This window comes from Diabrotica undecimpunctata, chromosome 6, assembly GCF_040954645.1.
Source record: "Diabrotica undecimpunctata isolate CICGRU chromosome 6, icDiaUnde3, whole genome shotgun sequence".
Taxonomy (NCBI): domain Eukaryota; kingdom Metazoa; phylum Arthropoda; class Insecta; order Coleoptera; family Chrysomelidae; genus Diabrotica; species Diabrotica undecimpunctata.
This window is the reverse complement of record NC_092808.1, coordinates 152,952,454-152,976,166: the sequence shown is the minus strand read 5'-3', so window position 1 is coordinate 152,976,166 and position 23,713 is coordinate 152,952,454. Positions and strand designations below refer to the sequence as shown.

At 34.4% G+C, this 23,713-nt stretch overlaps 2 protein-coding genes across 2 annotated transcripts in view; one reads left to right on the top strand and one right to left on the bottom strand.

Annotated features, from left to right (window-relative positions):
- Positions 1 to 373: 373 nt before the first annotated feature.
- Positions 374 to 17,806, bottom strand: LOC140442913 (putative malate dehydrogenase 1B). Its single transcript, XM_072533873.1, has 7 exons — positions 17,653 to 17,806; positions 16,752 to 16,955; positions 14,951 to 15,273; positions 11,495 to 11,851; positions 10,906 to 11,026; positions 7,777 to 7,906; positions 374 to 681 (listed from the first exon to the last, which is right to left on the bottom strand). The coding sequence occupies exons 1-7, from the start codon at positions 17,785 to 17,787 to the stop codon at positions 374 to 376; spliced, it is 1,578 nt and encodes a 525-aa protein (XP_072389974.1). The 5' UTR covers positions 17,788 to 17,806.
- Positions 17,807 to 18,022: 216 nt separating this feature from the next.
- The window catches only part of lili (LMBR1-like protein lilipod), a 77,222-nt gene continuing 71,531 nt past the window's right edge, over positions 18,023 to 23,713 (top strand). The window contains exon 1 of the mRNA XM_072535828.1: positions 18,023 to 18,285. Within this exon, the coding sequence (XP_072391929.1) occupies positions 18,217 to 18,285 (69 nt within the window). The 5' untranslated portion in view covers positions 18,023 to 18,216. The remainder of the gene's footprint in view (positions 18,286 to 23,713) is intronic.

Below are 23,713 nucleotides of genomic sequence, written 5' to 3'. Positions count from 1 at the left end.
CGGCCGTATTCTTATCTCCGCGAGACCGGACGGAGAGGATGAAGTGGCAGCGGACGCGCAACATTTGCTAAACGTGAGAACCTGGAGAAGACCGGCGCGGGACCGATAAGGTTGGAGGCATATTTTGGAGGAGGCCAAGGCCCGATTTGGGCTGTAGCGCCATTGGAGAGAGAGAAATTTACAGTCTGGTATTTTAATGTACTAAAAAATGGGAGTTTATTTTGTCAATATTCGCAATATTTATGTATTATTTACTTCTTTATTTTCAATTCTAAATTCTACCTAACTTTGGACCAATTGTAATTTGTATATTCCTTTTAACTGCAACAAATAAAACTAAGAAAATAAATAATTTACTATTAATATACTCGTATTACAGAAATTGAGTCAAATCAGCATTACTCGACTCAGTCGACTGCTCTCCCTGTACAGCTATACCTTCCAGATACCTCTCATATGCGTCGTATTCTTCTTCCGTATAAAACTGCGATTGAGCTGCTTGTGCATTTTCAAGAAGGCCGAACCTAACTAGCGTTGCGTGAACACTAGTATAGCATTTTTTAATTTCGCTTCTACTTACGTCGTTCATCAAGGGAAATTTGCTGTAAGGGATCCATTTTCTGTTATGATCCAGCTTCACTGGTTGGGAAAACACTATTCCCTTCGGTATATTAAATGAACCTAGAAGTATACTAATATTTAAAGTATGTCAAAAACTCTAATTACTGTTATGGTTCTAAAATTTCTAAAATAGAAAAATTTTTGAAGTCCAAATCGAAACGTCAAATATATTGTGGTTTATTTTCATTAAATAAAATACAGAATTTAGGCTTATTAATGTGTTGTGTACTGTAGATAGAAACGAAATATGGATAAGAATTCGACAGGCTAGAGCTGTATTTAATTAAATTGGAAAAGTGCTATGCAGTAGAGGCCTTAGCTTACAACTGAAAGTAACAATATTGAACTCATATGTATTTTCAGTGCCGTTCAAAGTGTAATGTAAACATAACAAGGGAATAAAGAAGGAGTAGTTAGCCTAGAAAAGAATAATTAAAATTAATTAAATAATATTCCAATATCCAAATTAATAAAGAATAAATTCGACACAGTTTAACGTATACATTTCAAATTAAAAACAAAGAATAACAATTGACCTAGTTTAACACAAGCCTGAATGTTTAAAAAATTACGACACTTTAGACCTTGTTGGAAAATAATACAAGGTACGAATTGTTAAACAAGTGATAAGAATTGAGCTGACTAAGAAGTTTTACATGGCGTGGTCCAGTTTAACACATGGAATAGATGGCATAATCAGCGAAAACGTAGAAACAAATCTCCACTTCGGACGTGACAAAAGAATCTAAGGTACGACTTGGCAATAGATAAAAACAAACAGAAGTTGGTCAAACGAAGAGTAGCGTTCTGGCAACCGAGCCAGAGGGTATCCGGCCGCATCCGGTGCCAGTGGTACCTCGGCAGTCAGCGCGGCAAGCGTTAGCTAAATCATCGTGATATTCGTGTGCGACGGAAGATAGAGATTCGAAAATACGAATTTTTCGTCTCGCTCAGCACCGCCATAACGTACAGTGAATTCCAGCGTTCATCCAGACTATTCCAGAGTTCCAGTTTGGACTACAACGCGTATTCATTAGCTAGGGCCTAAGTACGCTAAGGTAACGAACAATGTTTACTAACCATTTTGGGAACAATTAATAGTAGGTTGTCCGCCTTTTAAATTCCCTTAGTAAAATCTCTTCTCGTCTCCCTTCGCAAACAATAATAACCACTAATAGCTCATTGTACGTTTGTGTAGTAGTTGTAAAATTACGATTTGTTAATTATACAGTAAGTTGAAAGTGGCTTGTTTTATTTTACCGTTAGATAGAGACAAGAAGGGAACACATTTTTGCTTTGTACATCTTCCTGGCTTCTAACGCAAGCCCATAGCCTCTGACTATTTACAGGGCCTGCATCGGAGTACCCTTCAGCCCCTATCCTGTTTGTCTTCCTACCCTCTTGTAAATCCGCGAGGGCGAAATCACGACCTATTCGAACTAGTGGACCAGTATACCTCAAATTCGCTCGGACAGCTAAAATCTCCTTTAAACACAGGAGATATTTCAGTGGTGACAGTGCTAAGCATCCCTTAGCTTTTAATCTTAGATTTATTACAGTTCCATCCTATTTTATTACGAAAGCAATGGAGACCTGGACCTTTCCCAAATTGAGCTCTGGCTTTCTGTAATTTCTGCCTCCAATATACGCGCCCCCAAGTTCTAACGTTCAGCAAATTATGCGCATCCGCTGCCACTTCGCTTACCCATGTGTTACGTGGCCTTTCTTTTAGTTTTCTGTTCATCATTTTAGCAACTAGAGCTCTTCTCGGTAGGCGATCATCATTCACCCCTACTATATAGCCAACCCATCGAAGTTTCTGGAGTATAGAGAATACTGAGATAGTAGATCTTTAAACGATTAGTAAAGTTTATAGGCGTGGACCTTGAAGAAGGAAATTAGTGATCTGCTAGAAGTATCTGGGTTATGTAATTAAAGCACATAAGTATTTCATATTGTAGATCATAATGCAGAGCAAAATACAAAATGAGTTTGGAAGAAGACTTATTTTCTGGTTAATTTATCTGAAAGAGTGGTTCCTTAGAACTGCAGTTCCTTAAAACTATTTAGAGCTGCAGCGTCAAAACTAAAAGTAACCATGATATTTACTAACCTCGGTAAATGAGACGGTACCTGAAAAATACTAAATTTGACCACGTAAAATCATTAGCCACAGCCGTCATTCGTACATTCATAGATAAAGAAAATATACCAAACGACAAAGCATTAATGAAATGGGCGAAATGGGATGAAAAGTAATATTGGGATCACAATTTAGTACCCAAGTTTTCAGGCAATGGAAATAGAATGTAAAGATTTCTGCATTATGTAATGACGTATGGCATGCTGAACGAGCCATCAATCCTGTAATCAACACCCAGAGGTATGAGTAGGAACACAAATTTTATTAATACTCATCATAAGAGTCTTTAGGCACAGGCGTTTGATAAAGTCTGGCATAAGGGTTTGATACATAAACTTAAATCATTCATGCCTAAACAATATTCAAATATATTACAATCATATCTAGCGAACAGACATTTTAGAGTTAAACAAGAAGATGCATACACTGATCTCAAGGATATTGAAGCAGGTGTTCCACAAGGGAGTGTATTGGGTCCAGTCCTATATCTAATATACACGTGTGATATACCTGAACTAGAAGACGACACCGTAGCTACCTTCGCAGATGACACTGCTGTCTTAGCGGTAAGTGACACCGTCGAAGAAGCTACAGAAAAACTACAAAATTCAATAAACAAAATCCATGAATGGACCAAAAAATTGAAAATTAAACTGAATGAGAATAAATCAGTCCATATAATTTTACCAATAAGAGAATTAATAATATTCCTATTAGAATAAATTATGTCCAAGTGCCTATTGCAACATCAGCAAAGTACTTGGGGATCACTCTTGATGCGAAACTTCGCTGGAAAGCTCACGTGAAGAAGAAAAGAGAAGAACTAGGCATCCGCTACAAGAAAATGTATTGGTTAATGGGAAGACATTCCTCTCTATCCATAAATAATAAACTCCTAATCTATAAACAAATACTGAGACCAGTATGGACCTATGGCTGCCAACTCTGGGGCTGTGCCAAGCCTAGTAACATCAAAGTAATCCAGATATTCCAGAATAAAGTACTGAGGAACATCGTAGATGCGCCTTGGTACGTTAGGAACAACGACCTTCACCGGGACCTCAAGATGGAAGACGTCAATCAGATAATCAAGAAATTTGCAGGGAGCCATGAACAACGACTCCATCATCATGTAAACGTCGAGGCTATCCAACTCCTCGACAATACGAACCTAGAAAGAAGGCTCAAAAGAACAAAGCCTTTTGAACTGGTATAATAAGTGAGTGAAAAGCAGAGTAAATGTTGTGCGAGTATGCATGCTAAATTTAATGCTAGTTATTAGAAATAATAGGAAAGATACTAGTGAGTAGACACCTAATTTTAAGATTTCATTAGTAATTTAAGTTAGAAACAAATTGATAATTGGTCTTACTGACCAGATTTTAATGTAAGTACACTTCTGTGTCTTTAGTAAAAAAAAATAATAAGAGTCTTCACATTTTACTCTTTTTTCAAGAAAAAGGAAGCAAGTAAAGTTATATCTCAGAGTATCTAGAAAGATTAGCTCGACTTATGCAAGGAACATATGTAACGACGTTAAACAGGAATACAAGCACTTTGTGACTTAAAAAAGAAAACATTTCATAAGAATGCTGCAATTTGTTTAAGAAATACAAAAATTCAAAAGAATTTTGGGAGGCTGTTGGGCTGTATAAGTTTGAAAGTTTGGCCATTGGGGAATGTGTTAACTGAAACAGTTTATTTTGAAGACATTTGAATACGGAGATAACGGCGGATCCTGTGTGGTATGCAGAACCGTTTATCCTCAATGAACATTTAGACGGGCTGTTTAGTATGAAAGAACTGCATATAGCATTGGATTGTTTAAAACCAAATAAAGCACAAGGAGTTGATAGAATTGCTGCTGAGTTCTACAAGTTTCTTCCAGAAAACGGAAAAGTGCTGGTACTTGAGCTTGCTAAAAATTTTTTCGTCAAACCAGACTTTCCTCAGGATTTTTATGTTACAATAATTTTTTCTTTATATAAGACAGAAAACATGGAAAGTGCAGAAAGTCATCGAGATATTAGCTTCTATATATAATGTCGGTTCTTAGACGTCTTCCGATTTCCAATCTCCATCTCATTCTATCGTTCCATTGATCGACCTCCAGTTCTCTTTCTCTGATTTCTTTATCAACTCCTTTTCCCCAACTTCTTCTAGGCCTTCCTGGTCTCCGCCTACCTCTTGGTTGCCATTCAAGAATTTGTCTTGGTATTCTATTCTCTGGCATTCTCCTTACGTGTCCGTACCATCTGAGTTGTGTCGTTTTGATGTCATCAACAATATTATGTGTAACCCCCATGATTTCTCGGACTCTCTCGTTTGTTATTCTGTAGCGTCTGGAGATTCCCGCCGAGCGGCGCCAGAAGTCCATTTCTGTTGTTCTAAGCATTTTCTCTGTTCTGTCTTTTAGGGGCCACACTTCGCATCCATATGTTGTGATACTTTTTATTATGGTGGTGTATATTCTTCTTTTATTTTCTTTAAAGATGTTTTTATCCCACAGTACGCTGTTAAGTAAGGCTATGCCTTTCCTTCCCTGTGTATTTCGTTCCTTAATGGCTGCATCTAATTTTCCATCCTGAGTGATCTTTAATCCTAGGTATTTGTAGTCATCACATAGTTTGATCTCGTGATTTTCCTCTACGAGAAGGTTATGTTGATCTCCTCCGATACTCATGTACTCAGTTTTTTCCATATTCATATTCCTTCTAATAGTTTTCGCATCATGTAACTAAGGTCTTTAGAGTCCTGTGCGATGATGACCTGGTCATCCGCAAAGCACAGAGTGTAAAAAGTTAAGTCTATTAGTGGTATGCCCATATTCGTACATTTTTTCTTCCATGTGTTGAGTGCTGCTTCGAGGTATATTTTGAATAATGTTGGGGATATACAGCATCCTTGTCTTAGTCCTTTAGTCACTTTGAATCCCGGTGTTATCAGATTTCCTGTTTTAATTCTTGTTGTTTGTTGGTAGTACAACGTTTTTACTGCTTCAGTCAATTCTATATTTATATTTGTTTTACCCAGTGCCTCCATAATTTATCAAGCGGGATACTATCATATGCTTTCCTAAGGTCTACGAACGTCAGGTGGACTTTCTTTTCAATTATCTGAGTAATAGAGAAGACATGGTCTATTGTAGATCGACCTGCACGATAACCAGCCTGTTCTTCGGCTTCCATATCTTGGTATTCTTCTTCTATTCGATTTTTTATTATTTTCTCATATATTCTGCTAATACTACTAGTAACTGCAATTCCTCTATAGTTTTCAGGTTTCGATTTATCTCCCTTTATTATATTTAGCTATTAGATTTTAGCTATTTAGATATTAGCTTCTTAAAAGCAATAACTAAATTCACTGCGGAATTGACTTAAACCAGACTTACCTCGTGGGTACAAAATAATAACATTTTAAATGAGTTCAAGGCAACATTTTTATTCTTACGAGTATAATAAAAATCCAAAATGCACGTGTAGTAAAAAATGTTTATACATTTTTTGTGGTTGAGTTCCCAAGTTGAGTCACTTGGGATTATCTACTAAAGTGCTCAATTTGTTAAAAAGTATGCTCGCGAATATAGAATCGGCAGTCTGGTCAAATGAAGATCTATCTGAATGGTTTGACTGTAATATAAGAGTAAGACAGGGATGTATTTTAACTACATAAAGCATTGGGAGGCGGTTTGGAAATAAATGGTTTGATTATAAGAATTTTATTATATGCAGATGATTTGGTTTTAATTGCAATCAATCCGAAGTTGCTACAGTGGATGTTAATGAACTGGAAAAATACTGCAGGATGTGGAATGTGAAAATAAATTTAGATAAATCCAAAATTCTTGTATTTAGAAGAGAAGGTAGTGTAAAAAGGGAATCTTGGAAACTGAATGATCGAGTATTAGATTAGTGAATAATTATAATTATTTGGGAATGATAGTAACACCCAAGATGTCGATTAAATCTCATCTAAAAAAGCGTCAGAGTTTGGCAAAAGTGGCGATTGACACGGCTTGGAGTAGTTTATTGTTTAATGCTGATATACCCTTTTTAGCTAAAGTAACAGTATATGAGCCGGTCGTAAGATCAATTTTGACTTATGGGTCTCAGGTATGAGGTCTTTTTGAGTACGATGTGGTGCAAATAATCAGAAGATTTAAATAAAATGTTTTCTTGTTCAAGGTATTGTCCTAACTTTATGTTAGATTTGGAGACAGATATTGCTAGAGTCAGTCTATATACAATGTATTTACATAAAAAATATATTGAAAAAATTCTAGGATATTCGAATGATAGGTTGCCAAAATTTCTTTTGAAAGAAATGATGAGAGCAAGGTGTGGCTGGCGGAAAGATTGGATGAGCATGGGAGAAAAAGTTGGTATTGAGGTAATGTGTGAATGGGAATAGAGAGATAGCTGTATCTAGTAGTAGAGAGATAGTATGATAGAAAAAAAGAAGGAGGAGATACAATATCAAGCTGAGAATAGGGCGCTCGAATCAAATTTTTGTGGACACTACAAAGAACTGCTGGAAGAATTTTGACTTATTGACTGTTTTTATATTCAAAAATAAACCACAGTTCGGTATATATCGACTCCCAACAACGCTTATAGCACAAAAAAGCAAATGACATTAATTTGGACGTTATATTGCGGTTTTTTGACAAATTCCGTAAGTAAAAAAACATCTTAGCTAGCAGAAAGTAAGAATGGGACATACAGAAAGCATATTTATTACAATATTTGAAAATCTTTCATTACGTTCTAAATCCAACATATTTTTTTGTGTTGTCAAAATGGGAACATTGGCGTTTAAAAGGTTGTCTAAAATATTGTTCTGGAGCTATTTTCGTGTGGCATTTAAACACTATTTAATTAAATAATAGTACGTCAAAATATTTCGTCAAAATAGGCATATTTTAAAATGAAATTGTAGTTAATTCCCAATAAAATAATAGTTAATATTACAAAAAAATCTTTACAAATTAAAAATTTCATATAATTTACCGTTAGAAGCTACTCCTAAAGATATAATCTCGTCTCCAATTTCACTTGCTGACCATAGCTTCAATAAGGAAACAGTAGCTCTCACTTTACTATATATTGGTGGTCGATGTATTTTAGCCAACATTTTTTTCTAAAAAGAAAGAATTTAATCGAGAAAAAAACAAGTATCTATCATTTAAAAACACAAAATATGGAGTTAAAATTTGTAGTTCCATAATTTTTGCCCATTTTATTTCTTTTGCCTGCTCGTTAACTGGCAGTGTCGATCTCAAACCAGGGAAAATGAAAAGTATTTCTTACGTTAGCTCGCCACTCAGCTCAGCCACAAAACCAGAAGAATTTCTAAAAATCCTACAGAAAATGCGTTGCATAAAAATGGCATAAACAATGTTAACTTTGAACCCCTTAAGAAACTATCCCGAGATAACTCGTCTTGCACTTGTTGTATCTAAACTAACCAACGCGAGATATCTCGTTTTGAGCTATTTAGTGGGAATTTAAGCGATTTATTTCTTTCTTTCGAGTTAGGCTTTCGAAATTTGAACAAATTTAGACATAGTATGTAGTTGTTACAAGTCCTAGCTGCATAATATTAGACTGGACAGGTCGAACATTTCATCAGCTTACGTTCAACGATAGCCAACGCTTAAAAACAAGCACGGCACACAAAGAAGAAGTTGTTAGAAGGTTGTATGGCGTCAATAAAACGGTAGAAGGGGAATGGGGGCTATTTTATTTACTATGAACTCTAGCCAGAGTAGTGAAGATTCAGATGACAGTTTTGAGCTAGATGTATCCGGGAAATCAGAAAGTAACGGTAAAAGTGAAACGTTATCAAGTGACTCAGATTCCAATGAAGAGGATGACAGTGCAACCGGTTTACTTTAAACAGTCCGGCAGTGGGTTAGAGTGGATGTAGACTGGCCAGACCCGCTCCACCGAGGTTTCCTTTTACTGGTAAATCGGAGGGTCATTTCGATATACAGGATGTTGAAAATAAGGTTGAGTTTTTCAATATGTTCTTTGATGATGGACTAGTAGACAAAATTGTTCAAGAAACAAAGGCGATCAGGCATCAGAAAAGGCGATCAGGCTTTCGCAAAGGTATAAAAGAGAACAAATGGACACCAACAGATAGGGATGAAATGCGAGTATTTTTTGCAATTATATTGCTGCAGAGCTTGGTAAAAAAACCAGTGCACTGGCTTTATTGGTCCAAAAAAACAATCATTGAAACGCCTTTGTTTCGTAAGATTATGAAATAAAGCATAATCTTACGATCCTTAAAATAAAGCAATACCTGCATTTCTTTAATAATGAATCTTTGAATAAAGATACTCACCCAATTCAGAAACTGTATACGATCTGGAAAGTTTATGAATACCTAAATGCTAAGTACAAATCTTTGTACGAATTGGAAAGGGATATAACAATAATTAACGAGAGCTTAGTCCTCTACAAAGGCAGACTCGGATGGATTCAAGACATTCCAAACAAAAGATCACGATTTGGTATAAAGAACTACATGCTGTGTGAATCCTACTCCGGATATATTTGGCATAACATCATTTATACGGGAAAGGATACAAAGTTTGACGAACAATACAAAGATCTTCCAGTGTCAACACGTATTGTTTTGATGCTAATAAACCCTCTACGGTCGAAAGGTCACTGTTTTACTACAGACAACTTTTATACATCCCCTGAATAAACTGACCTTTTATTAGCAGTTAGAACTATTACTATTAGAATGCAAAGAAAAAATGAAGTTATCGCGTTTCAAAAAGGAAAGGCAATAGTAATGAAGTGGAAGAATAAACGGGAGGTTGGTGTGCTGTCAACGCTGCATCATGCCGAAATGGTTACTGAAGAAAGGCGAGGAACGGAGATAAAAATCCTAGGATTGTTCAAGACTACAACAGTACTATGGGTGGCGTCGACCAACATCTTGCTGATTACCCTGTAACCAGGAAGCGTGGAAAGAGGTATTACAAAAAAATATTCTTCCACCTTCTCGAATATGCCGAGTGAAATGCTTTTGTGCTGTACAATAAAAGCGGAGGGCTAGGAACGCATCTAGAATTACGAATGGATTTGTGTAGAGAAGTGTGTCAAGAGGAAGACCTTCAATGTTTCCAAACCCACTTAGACTTATCAGTCGACATTTCCCAGAAGCTGTTCCGGTCACAGGGAAAAAAGCTCATCCAACTATAGTGTGCGTTGTATGCAGTAAGGCGAAGGATGTACACGGAAAGAAGTTGGGGCGCGAATCAAGGTACTACTGTCCTAATTGCGATGTAGGACTTGGTGACGCCTTGCTTCAAGACGTATCATACGGTAACTTACTTTTAGTTTCTTTTGTTTGTGTTCATTATTATAAAAATACATATATGCATGTCTTGTTCTTAACGCTACTTTGCAACTCTTCTGAATAAATACTTTTTGATCATCATCCACAGCGTGCATAAAATCATTTGTTGTCTAGTTTGCTGGGAATGGCTTAGTAGACAACAAAACCTTTTGCTCGCAGGTTTTTGTTTATCCAACCAAAAGCCATCAACGAGATATCTAGAGATAATTATTACACATATCTTCAACCGTTAAAAAAATAAAAACAAAAGTAAAAAATCAATATTGTGAAGAAGAAAGTGCACAATAAGTGAGGAAGCAAGTGCGTTAACAAAAAATGGGGTTTTTGGGACCGTTTTTTAAAAAATAAACGAAAAAATCAAAAAGGCCCAAATTGGATATTATATCTGATATAATAAAAAAATATCTCAAAAGCATATTAAGCTCGAAACAGTAGATAAATGGATTGTGATGATTATTAATTAATAAAGTTTGCGAATCTAATAGTAAAAACATAAAAATTAAAAACTATATTTAGGTAACATAAAAAAATTTGCTGAAAAACACTTATTGATAGGAGCATCTAAGTCTAGAAAAGCTTGAGGAATTAAAATAATCTTGGGAAGAAAAATATAACAAAGAAAAATTAATCTGATATTAACAAGCAAAGATGGAGCAGAAACACTGAAAATCTGTATCAAATCTCTTGACATAGAGTATGAATGTTTGATTAAAACACTATTTATAAATTAGGATAGACAAAAATTGAATTTTACTCACATTATGTTCTTCTACTTCATCTGATATATCCGATACACTTTTAAGCATGTATGACATGATTCTAATTTCGGTATGTACGGTACCTAGGGGAAGACTAGTGTCTTTGGGAGCAGTAAGGCTTCTGGAAAGAGGTAAGTATGTTGTAAAATCTGAACTAGCAGAAGCTCACAAGGTCTGTATTTTGCATAAATATGAATATACCAAATTGGTTTTAAATGCGACTAGGATTACAAATTACAGATTGCAGCTAGGGCGGCTTTTGGTCTGACATACTGCAAGCTACAACAATCCCTATTTCTAATTTAGAAAAACTCACGAAGCGGTAGAAATCCAACTGTATTCCGAGAATATAAACAGGAAAGTCTGTACTGTTTATCAACAGAGAGTCGACGTACGACAATCTCCACGAATTTTTGCAAAGTGGTTCCAATAATCCTCTAGAAATATTGATTAATTTAGTTATCATGACCAAACAGCCTCTTTTGCTATTGAAGAAACTACACCTAATTGTAGCGAAACGTCGAAAGGAACTCATACTATATACTTATATACTAAAGCTGTGGTACAATATTGTGTACATACATTTTACCTTTTAAATGGTCTATACATTTCGGCTTTGTAAACAATATTTCTCACATCAACGAACTGATTCATTCCGACGAATCCCCATACGGCAGGTGCACTAATTCTGTCCACAGGAACTCCTGTAGTCTCCGAAACGCTTGTTATGTACGGAAAAGCTTTGTCTGCAGTTACAGCAACAATATTCGACAGTTTCTTTCGACGACAAGTAGCCGAAATGCACGATGTCATAAAACATACCGGTCCACTGGTTGCCATGATGACTTTTACGCTGCGTTTGGCGACGTGGTTGAGCAACTCGGCGAACATTCTCATTCTGAAACTGCACCGGTTCAAGAACATTGCTTCCGTTTCCACGTCATGTCTGTAAGAAATTATTAATAATATAAAAACTAGCAAATATGCATTACCTACTTAAAAGGTTTCATTGTTTAATTATTGTTATAAAAACTACAACACGCATAAAATAAATTTGATACAGAGTTAAGAATATGAGATTTTTGGAATTTGGAAATTTTTCTTTATTCCTTGCTCTTCAATATATTTTTCCAGACCCAACAATTATTTTCTTTTCAGTTTTTTCCTTACCTCCACTTGTCTCTCTTCTGCCATTCTCCTTCTTTGAAATCTCGTCTTTCCTCGATCTCATTACCTTCGTTCTTTCATGATCTCTGTGGTTTACCACGTACATATATTTCAATTGATCTGCTTTTCTTACGTGTCCATACCAAATTAGGCGTTTTTTTTCGTGTAGCTCAGTATATATTGTTATGGCAATTCCGTGAAATTTATACCATTTAAAAAGTCACTTGACGAAAAAAAAAAGAAGTATTAAAGAATACTAGAATATTCGCGATATCAACGAAAAATCCTTAAATGTCGTGAAGACGTTTAAGGTTTATATTTCTAAAGCTTCATCAATTCTCTAAAATACAACAGATGACATAGAGTTTATAAGAAAAACTTGCCCGTCAAAATATCCCTAAAAAATACCAAACCCATTGGAAAGTTATTCTCTAAGTCTAAAACTCCACTAAAGCTCGTTAGAGCACACTAATGTTGTCTATCAGATACCCTGTTCTGAGTGTAACCAGTCGGTCGCTTCTAGAGCGTATAACTTCACATAAAAGCGACATTCAACTTTCCAAACCCTCTTGTGCCCTTGCACAACACGCCATTTCCACCAAACATCACATTGACTTTACAAATATCAAAATACTGGCGAAACAAAATAACCACGAGAAACGCTCCTTTATTGAAATGTGTGAGATCCTCAAAAACCCATCTGCAATAAACAAAAGAACCGACATCGACAATTTGAGCCAGGTTTACCACTTACGAAATAAATAATACTAATTATTTCTTCAGTTAAAATGTGGCTTATTTTCCATGTAAAATAATAACACAATCATCCCATTTCGAAGTTTTATTAAAACATAAATTAAAATAAAAATATCAAATATTTCCGTCATACAAATCCACCCGTCCAACTAATCATTCAATGACCCCTGTAGAAGTTCATAATCGTCTCAAACCTTAACAGGGATTAAAATTGGTGACATGTGATCCTTAAATTTTCGGTATCGCGTCACGTCGTTTTACATAGATTGCAATAAATCCACAATATTGTTATACCAATTAGTGCTTTGTTTGTCTTCATTGGAGAACCATCATTTTTAAATGTTCATATTTTCAAATATGAACATTATTATCTGCAGAGTTTGTGTGTTATAATAACATCGATAATATACTACATATTGAGTTGAGTATTCTGTGTCATCTGTTGTATTTTAGAGAACTGATGACGCTTTAGATTTATGTCAACAGATGTTGACAATTTGTAACAGTTGCAATTGAGTTTTTGAAGTTTATAGTTGTCATGCTGTTAATTATTGTAAACAAGTTGTATTTGAATAAAGTTATTTTAAAAAAGTATAACAATACCAGAGCCAACAATAATATACCAGAAAACCTTCGTGTTATCTCTTTATTTCCAATATAGGGTAAGTGCACCAGTAATAGACACACCGCTAGTAATAGTCACCTTAAGCCAATTAACGTTATAATCTTCACTTCTTATTACATTTTACCGCACATTTTTACGTTACTCTGTTACTTATACTATCCTAAATACAAGGACGAACTCGGTGCCATGTGACAATGTTTTTTCCCTGATTGTCATACGTCAAACTTTGGCACGCTAAAAATCAGTTTGTTTTTATTTATAAAGTCCGTTTTACAGCTTGCAATTATACCTGCAAGATGCAAGAAAGCTGCCTAAGGGCATGCGCAGTATGTCGTCAGCTGATTATATCCTGCAACTTCTTGCAATTGCGCGATATTCAATAAGTTTTCATGCAATATCATAATCATCATCATTCTGGCTTTACAACCCTAGCCTCCTCAAAAATGTCTCTCCAATCGTCCATATCCATCGCCTTTCCAAGCACATATTCCCATATTTCTCATGTCTTCATCGATGTTATCAGGGAACCTTATTCTGGGTTTTCCTCTTTTTTCTCTGACCATTGGGTCTATCAAGGAACGTTTTTCTAGCTGGGTCATTTTGTTCCATCCATATTACACGCCCTATCCACCTCAGAGATCGTATCTTAATATGTTTTACGATATCTGGTTCCTGGTATATTCTATAGAGTTCGAAGTTGTATCGTCTTCTCCACACTCCATTGTCATTCACTGCTCCATAGATTTGCGTTAGTACTTTTTTTTTCGAAACGTCCTAACATGTTTTCATTATTTTTTGTTAGAGTCCAGGTCTCTGAACCATATGTTAGGACTGGGCGTATTATTGTTTTGTAGAGTTTTATTTTTGTATTTCTCGATATAATTGTGGATTTAAGTAGGGGATTGAGCCCAAAATAGCATCTGTTGGCCGTGCAAATTCCGCGGTTTATCTTTGGTAGTAGTATTATCAGTGTTAAGGAGCGGTCCATGGTATATAAATTCATTCACTGCTTCGATGACGTTGTTTTTTATAACAAGTGGTCGTAGGATTTGTGGTTCCGTACTCCCAATAATATTGATATTATCAGCATTGGCCAGGATTTTCACTGATTTATTATATATTGAACCAGTGGTTGTGATTTGTGACATACGTACTACTTTTTCCAGAGCCAGATTGAATAGTATACAGGAGGGAGGGTCTCCCTGGCGCAGCCCGTTATTTGTTTTATAAGGTTCAGACAGTTCCCCCTGAATTCGTACTCTATATTCAACTTTTTCAAGAGTTAGTTTTGTTAAATTTACCAACTGATTTGGTATTCCTAGCTCTTTCATTGCTTGAAGTTCCAGTTTTCAGTCCCATAGGGCAGTTTTCCGTCCAATTTTCTGTACCTATTTAGGGGAAAAATCATCCTCCTTCACTCCTTTAAAACCGTAAAAATGACCTAATCTAAAAAGTAACCTCCTTTTTTGGATAATATATTTATAATTCAATACTAACTTAAAGAAATCCTCAATGTCAATAACAATGTCAGCATCCTGAATAACTTCTTTTAAATGTTCGCACAGATACACCATTTCGTGCTTTCCAAATCTTTTCAACGAATTCAAATACATCACATACTCTGTCGTAATCTCCAACTTTTTGAGGTCTGTTGTTTGGTGGTAGTCGTACAACTTAAAAATTATACCTTGCGACTTCCATAACGTCTTTATTTCGACCAGTTCGTGTATTAGAAAACAAGTTATTGGACTGGATGCGCCTAAAATGGCGATTACTTGGACATCTTGTATGCTGCTGGCTGCCATATTTTCTTTAAAAAACTATAACAAGAAAGTTTTAAGTCGTTGATGAAAGATAAAAGTAGTATATTTTAGGTAACTTTAGAACATAGCACATCCCGAAGTAAAATTTAGGATCAGCGAAATTAAAAACAATAGTTATTACAAGCAAATGTAATTAAGAGATTTATGCACACCGTAGGCAAGAAGCAAGCGTCTGTCTGACTTACTTGCCCTGAAGCACATCGATCAAACGCGGTCAAACTACTTTTAATTTTGATTGAATAAATCATAGTTTATTAAAAAATTATTGCATTTTTTTAGATTATGTTTAAATCTTCTGAAAAACTATTCAATTTTATAGTAGTTTTAATATTATTGAGTCCAACCCTGATCCCATCGCCATATTTGTATGATTCTAACTCTAAATGACGTATAATCATTGTTCTCGATACGTAGAGCTGACATCACATCTACGGCAAACCTTGTAGCGCCTTCCCGTGTCCGGGGCTTGCATAATACTCTCCCTATTTTTTATATACTGCTTACACCGCTATTATGGTATGTGCTGTGCGTTAATCAGACACGTATTCTATACTTAAGCGGGGAATTCACGTTCCGATATTTAGTCCTACTTGTGGTACGAGCTCGGAAGTTGGATCCGATATCGGACCGTGAGTGGGCTTTTTGGATTGTTGAAAATATATTTATACGAGTCGGAATATTTAGAGGGACGATTCGAAGGTCCAACTTCCCACTGGCGACGGAGTGGGAGCGTGAATGGAGGAGTCGGAAGTCGGATCAAAACTTTCCTCAGTCAACACTCAACGCTTGACCTTGAGTACCTACTGCACCCATTCCGTATTAAACAGTAAAAGAATTTCTGAATTTATTTACAGAAATATTCTATGTTTTTTTGATACTAGTACCTATCTAGGTACTAGGTCTCTATACTACGCTAACGGAAATGTGCGGAAAACAGCCCAAAAACTGCTGAATTTTATGTTCAAGTACGAAAACACTGCCAACATAGCGTTCTGCAGTAGTTTCTGTAATCATTCTCATCAATGATATTGAGCAACGTGTCACAATAATTCACACGATCAACGAATAATTTCTTCATCCAACATTTGTTTCCTTTTTTTCAAATGGTGAGGCTAACAAGCACAAAGTTACTGCCACTTTCCTCCGCCTAATTATAATTTGTGTAGGCTTTACTCGATATTGTTTTGGCTGAGCAATGTACACCACCGTGAAAACAGACTGATCTGAATGAGAATGCCCCGCTTACGCGCTAACAGGACTCTGATTTTTCAAGAATTATTATTGATAAAATATTACGTATAGTAGCGAGCAGAAAAATTATTGTTAATATAAAAGTTCCATTATTTGCTAATTATCTTTGACTGCTTATTCTTAAAACTATGATTTATCAAAATAACGAGGATATTTGCAATTAACCTGCGCTCCCTGGGGAATCTTGTTAAACTAAATATTTCTTCTTGTATCAAAAATTATACCTTTAAATTGTCTGCTGCCAGAAATTCTAATTCTTGTTTGGAGATAAGTGATTCGAGGCCATAATAGCAATAGACATGTTCCCAAAATTCAGATAGACCTCCAATAAGATGCTTTTTTCCTCCCCACATATTGATTTCTTTCCAAATCAATGGACTTTCCGAAACATACCATTTATTTTCTTTGTTTAACTGTTCCAAATAAATCTAAAACATGTAGAAAGTTATACCGATCTTATGTATGCTTATCTTTATGAAATTGTCATACTAGAAAGTCAAGGAAGAGACTATCGCAAGGAGATCCATAGTCTACAGCACTGTTCAACTTTACCTTCTCTGCAACAGAGCAGTGTACGTATGACAAGTGAAATAACATATACATCATAAAATAAAATGATATCTAGGAAAACAAAAATATAAATCTACAAAACCACCAGTGATATACAGCGGTGAAACTTAGCTTTAAATCAAAAAACATTCAGAAATTATGAATAATGAAAAAGAAACTTATTTCGCAATATAGATGGTGAAATATTGAATAAAAATTAACAATGGAGGAAGGGGCAGAAATACCAACAGAGAAGTGATGGAGCTATATAAACAGACAAATATTATACAAAAAACGAAAGCTCATGGAGCGAGATGGTTGAGAGATTGTTATCAAATGCTCAGAAGACGGCAAACGATGAAGATAAAGACTAAAAAGAAACTGGTTGGGCAGATAAAACTATCTGGGAAAAATTGCCGGACAGGACAAAACAAAAATTTTAAAGTTGTTGAAAAAAGTAAAGAAAATATAAGCTATGAGTCTCCACGTCTAAATAAAATGTATTCAATATACTCCAATATGTCTGTAGTTTTCATACTCTTTGGTGTAGAAACCTAAATAGGTTATCGAACTTACCGCCCATTCCATAGACAGTTTTTCCACTTTCTTGAAAACAAAGTTTGGAAGTTTATCGGCCAAATATTGGGCCACATAAATTGCATGAACAAAGTTTGGACAGCTAGGTTTTCCATTAATCACAAAATAAGGCATTATGTTGAGTTGACGTTTATTAGTGCTTTATTTTTTGTATAAATGACAAATGTCAATATAATACATATAAAAATATTTTCAAGATAAACTCCTTACGACTCATTTTAAAAGATATTTCCAGTGGATAAAGAGTTGCCTATGTCTAAGGAACAGAAATATAGATATAGATGGCACTCTTTGACAAAACTGACAGTGCCTCTCATTGTTTTGATTTTAAGTCGTTGTCAAAGTGTTGTCAAATTCATTTAAGTATTGTTGAACATCTGTGCAAGTGCGTGTGTGAAGTGAGATAATTCAAAAAAGGTGTTTGCGAACTTTTTAAAAATATTTATCGGGATGTTAACAGTTTCACAGTTCGTGTGAACAATTATAAACATGATTGAACAATTTGTCTTAAAAGGACCGATTTTCACAGATAGGTGAAAAATTATGGAAGAATATGAAGATGAACCAGATATAAATGAACAAATTTTTCACAACAACGTGAGGGAGCAAATTGTAAGTGATTTTTAAATAAGTTGGTGTAATTTGATCATATGGATTTACAGTGTGTGCTTATTTTTAAAAAATATCCTTGGTGTATTATTAGTTCATACAAATTTATTGCTTGTCTAATTTAATACAATATACACATATCAATGAAATAATTAGAACATAAATATAGATACTAGATAATTATGTATTTCTTTGTAGTTTTTGGGTCAGTTCACATCTTTGTTATATCACTTTAAAAAGTTGCAAAGAGATTTGCAATCTTTATGCATAAGTGGTTCATGGTTTAACAAGTGACCTGGTGCAAATTGATTAGTCAGAGTACTTTTTTAAATTAGGTATTAAATAATTGTTCTTTATATCTTATCTGAAAAAGTACCTGAATAAATTACTGTGTTTAGAGATTGTAACAAATTTACACAATTTTTTGTATAGGTCTATTTATGGATCAATTTTTTGATGATTTTTTAATAAGCACATGAATTATTTATATAAATTTTACTTATGTATGTATAACTTGTTCAACATACATTCAGAAATCAAATATTTCAGCTGTAAAGCATTTCTTAATTTCCTCTGTTACTTATATGTCATGTTATATCCCACAAATCATTTAGATTCTACTACATTTTTTTATTCTTTCAATGCAATATTCCAAATTCATTATTTACTATTCTTGAATTTCCATTGAACTAACAATATCTAATTTTCCGTTTTTTCCTATGCTTTAAATTTCTTGGTTTTAGTCAAACTACAGTAAATTTGCAAATACTGACACCCTTTTTTATTTTTATTTCAGTTTGTGGTGTTTTTCTTTGATAGCCGTTGCTGCTTATCCCATCTTGCTTTCCACCTGATTGTTAGAAAGATGTTAGATGTATTAAAAGACACTTTTAGGTGGCCTAAGAGGTGCCTTTTTAACTAAATTCATGTTTTTTCTCATCAAAAAGGTGCCTTTTTAACTAAATTTTCTCATTTCTCATTTGTAATTTGATAAATATCCCTGCCACCTGAATGAAGAGTAAAGTTTATTGTTACTGTGGTGCTGTCTTTCCTGGCCTCTAAAAGTAGCTCTGACAACATCAACTGCATTCATTATATCATTTTCACAGATTTTGACAGGATTTTCCCCAGTTTCTTCTTTGCATTGGGAGTTCTGTTATGCTAACATCATTGTCAATCAACAAGTTCTCAAAAAAGCTCCTTTTAAACAATATGGATTGTTGCTCTGACCAGAAGTAGCATCCTTTTTTTTCTGGTTTTAACACCAAAAAATTTATCAGTTTTAAAGGTGAAAGTTTCGCTTGGCAAACATTTGAAGAACAAACCTGTTTGATTACAATAGAAAATGTTTTTTATTTTTCAAGTCTCACAGTCTAAATGTCACAGTTCTCTTCACACTTGCATTTTCACCAGACAGTATTTTTAAAGTAATTCCATTGCAGGTTTTCTAGGAACACAACCATCCTTCACTAGTTTAAAAAATTTTCTAGTTAATTTCTTTAGCAAGTACACATTTACTAAAAATAGAGAATTTTTTTGTTATGAAGCTCCCATCTCGGGTCAAATTGCTCATATTGCAATTTTTTTTACCCTTTACACTGTATACCTACCCTTTAATGTCATTTTTATTAATTTTGTATTTATTACTCAATCCTGTTGGTCTCCAAGAATTATAATTTCATAGCCATATATTGTTATATATGTTTTCTTTTCATCTCTTTTCTTTACTACAATTTTTGAACATAGTTTTTCCATATCATTTTTTTCTATTCTATATCTCCTATTAAATTTCCATCTTACTCCTCTATAAATATCAGTTTTGTCAAATATCCTCTTTTAATTGTTTTTGTGTTTCTTTTTCCTACATATTCATTTCACTTCGGTTCTTGCAGTCATATATTATTTTTGATTATCTTTATTTGGACTTATTATCATTTTTAATTGAGCCTCACTTCTTTACTAACTGTTCAACATTTTTTTATCAAACCAACTTTCCTATTTTTTTCCTCTTGTCTTCTAGTACTATGAAGGTAAGTATGAAAGTACTATTTCCATTCTATATCTCCTATGTCAAATTGTTTTCTTTTAAGAGCACTAACTTATACATTTTCTTTTTCGTTGTATATTTTTCTGCCTATTTTGCAACCTCTTTTAATTATAACATGGTCAGGAATGATCTGATCCTACATCCACATTTCTGTATAACCTTCGTTTGTTACATTTTGTTTGAATTGATGTTACTAAAAAGTAGTATATCTCATTGTGGTTGTTCTTGTACAGCTGGTTCCTAAAAAAACTGATACCACTCTTAGTTAGATTTGATCATTTTGAGCAGTGTATTTGATCGGTCTGTAATTATATTATTTTATTGATGTGTATAGACAAATAATAAAATAAACAAACAACAAACAATTGATTACATATGTTAATTCATAAATTGTAACAATTATTAAGGTCTAAATTTTGATACACAACTAATAGAACTGATAAAAGAATCTCTAAAAGTAGAAAGTAGAATCCGGATACAAAATGAATTAACGGAAACAATAGATGTGAAAAAGGGACTACGCCAGGGAGACGCTCTATCATGCATCTTGCTCAACATCGTACTCGAGAAAATACTGAGGGACACAACAGTCAATACACGAGGAACAATCATTAATAAAATCGTGCAAATACTAGCATTTGCAGATGATGTTGAAATAATCGCAAGATCAAGAAGAGAAATGATAGAGGCATACAACCAAATAGAACGAGCTGCACAAAATAGTGGTCTTAAAATCAATCAGACCAAAACAAAATATATGCAGGTAAGTAAAAACGCAGAAATAAGGCAGCCACAAAATATAACAATAGGAGAATACAACATAGAGGGGGTAAAAAACTTTATATACTTGGGATCCCTAGTCACGTCTGATAATAACGTTACGGAGGAAGTGAAGAGGCGAATATTTATTGCAAATAAATGTTACCATGGCTTAATTAGACACCTAAGATCAGATAACGTCGCAAGAAAGACAAAATGCCAAATATATAAAACCCTAATAAGACCGGTACTCACATGGCTCAGAAACCTGGACACTCACTAAAAGAGAGGAAACGTTGTTAGCCACCTTCGAAAGAAAAATTTTGCGACCCATATATAAGGGCACAAAAGAAAACGGAATATGGCGAAGACGATACAACTCTGAACTATACAAAATATACCAGGATCCGGATATTATCACATTCATTAAAATAGGACGGCTGCGTTGGATAGGACATGTAGAAAGAATGGAAGAAGGCGAAATACCAAACAAAATATTCAAACAGATGCCAGTAGGAAAAAGAACAAGAGGAAGACCGAAACTGAGATACTTAGAACAAATAGAAAATGATATAACAACCTTAAAAATAAAAAACTGGAGAAAAAAAGCACGAAACAGATCAGAATGGAGAAGAATCCTGGAACAGGCCAAGACCCAAAAAGGGTTGTCGAGCCAGTGATGATGATGATGAAATTTTGATATTATTTTGAATTCCTGCATTTTATAAAGAGTATATAAATGATAGTTTTTACATCAAATAGAGTTGTTATTATTATTTTTATTATTATTAAGAAATACAACAAATAACTCAACAATATATTAAAGCAAGAATTGTAACCAAATTAAAAGATAACTGGGCACTATCAAAGGCAGCAAAACATTTTAACATATACAGAACCACAGTTTTTCTAATAATAAAAAATGGAGGGAACAAGAAACTCTCGAAAGGCGAGGGCCTGGAAGACCAAAGCTATACTAAATTTAGGTATGTAAAAATAAATTTTGTAATATATTATAAATATTTTGTAATATCTCCAGCATTGATAACAGCTTGTAATCTTCAGTCCATCTGCGTTGTAACGTAATATTTTGCCTGCCACATAGGGTATTACTATAAGGGTTTGAAAATTGGGACAGAAGTTACTGGGATGGAGATAGGGCAAGCAAAATAAATGATACTGTGCGAACGGCACTCGAGGTTTGTTTGGAGAGCTGGGTAGTGGATAAGTTGAATGGCAATATTAGAAATACAAAAAAGGTTAGGAGACCTTTCTAAAATAAAAAGACAAAATGGTTCAGAGAAATAAATAAAATTATAAACTGTGGCAAATAAAAAATTATTACAAGTAAAGAATTATCTTTTAAAATAAAACTATTCATAAAGATCAACCTTTTCTAAAAACAAAACAAGCTAATGTCACAAAAATATGAATCTAGCTGTCATATGTCAACATTGAATTTATAACAGAGAACAATTAAAATGACAGCATAGCCACACCCTAAGATTTACATCATTAATTATTAAAACCTTTATTTTTATTATTTAAATTATGAAAGCAATTATTTTAATGTTTATTTATTTTTTTGAAAGTTTAAAACAAAAAAGTTACCTTGGTTTCACAAAAAACAATGCACTAGCATTTCTGGGGTTAAAATCTCTGCCACACGAACAAAAGGACTGCTTCTATGGTCTGGAACTACCACCACGGACAAATAAAGTGAGGTTGAAATGGACGGCACTGGATACAGACTTCAGACTGGGCTTCTTAAAAACTCAACACTGGAACATGTTGTTATCCTTCAAATTTGTTGTACTCGCCGTATTACAAATATCTCGTATGAGAGACGGCTTCCAAACAAACAAACAAAACAGTGATTACCCCTATCAGAGTTGACACATTACTTTGGGTGTACATCACTTATTCTTCGACAAAATTGCCGGTTTTTCGCAAAACTACACAACGACCGTTCGCTTTGACCAAATCTTTCAACCTCCCTTGTAACTACACTTACTGCACAATTAACTGCCACAACACACTAGATTTAAATAAAAAAAGGAAGAAACGCAAGAACAATACAACTTTGACGAACAATTTGGACCCACACTGTAGACCTCTGAAGGAAATACCAAGGAAATATAAACAAGTCTAAAAATGGTTTATTTTACTCGGCCTCGTAAAAAAAAAACGAAATACTATTTGAGTTTTAACTACGATAGGAACAGAGAAACATGGAAAACATTCTTCGTTATTTTAATACATATATGAGGGGATTTCAAAATATATATCAAGGAAAATGCAAATGCTACAGCGTGAAAGGAACTATGAAATTGTCTTCTTTAGAGAGCTCTTGCCAAACCTGTTGTATACCGTGCCACAGCTCTTCAGCATTTTGAAGTATAAATAAAGTATAATGACCTCCAGACATTCTCGATTGGGTTTAAATCTGGACTGTAGCTGAGCCATAGTAAGGTTTCAATATTGTTATTCTGGAGCCACTGGTTTATTATATATGCAGTGTGAACGGGACAATTATCTTGTTGGAGGATTAAATTATTTTCTGGATACAACTGTTCTACACTGGGAAGCATAATGTTTTCTAGAATATTCAGATAAGTCTGCCCA

What these genes read in the sequence shown, in the direction of transcription:
- LOC140442913 (XM_072533873.1), bottom strand. Translation starts at nt 17,787, where the DNA reads ATGCCTTATTTTGTGATTAATGGAAAACCTAGCTGTCCAAACTTTGTT. An exon ending in AACTGTCTATGGAATGGGCG is followed by an intron (nt 16,956 to 17,652) that starts GTAAGTTCGATA and finishes TACATGTTTTAG; the next exon opens with ATTTATTTGGAACAGTTAAA. An exon ending in ATGTATAGACCATTTAAAAG is followed by an intron (nt 11,027 to 11,494) that starts GTAAAATGTATG and finishes ACCTCTTTCCAG; the next exon opens with AAGCCTTACTGCTCCCAAAG.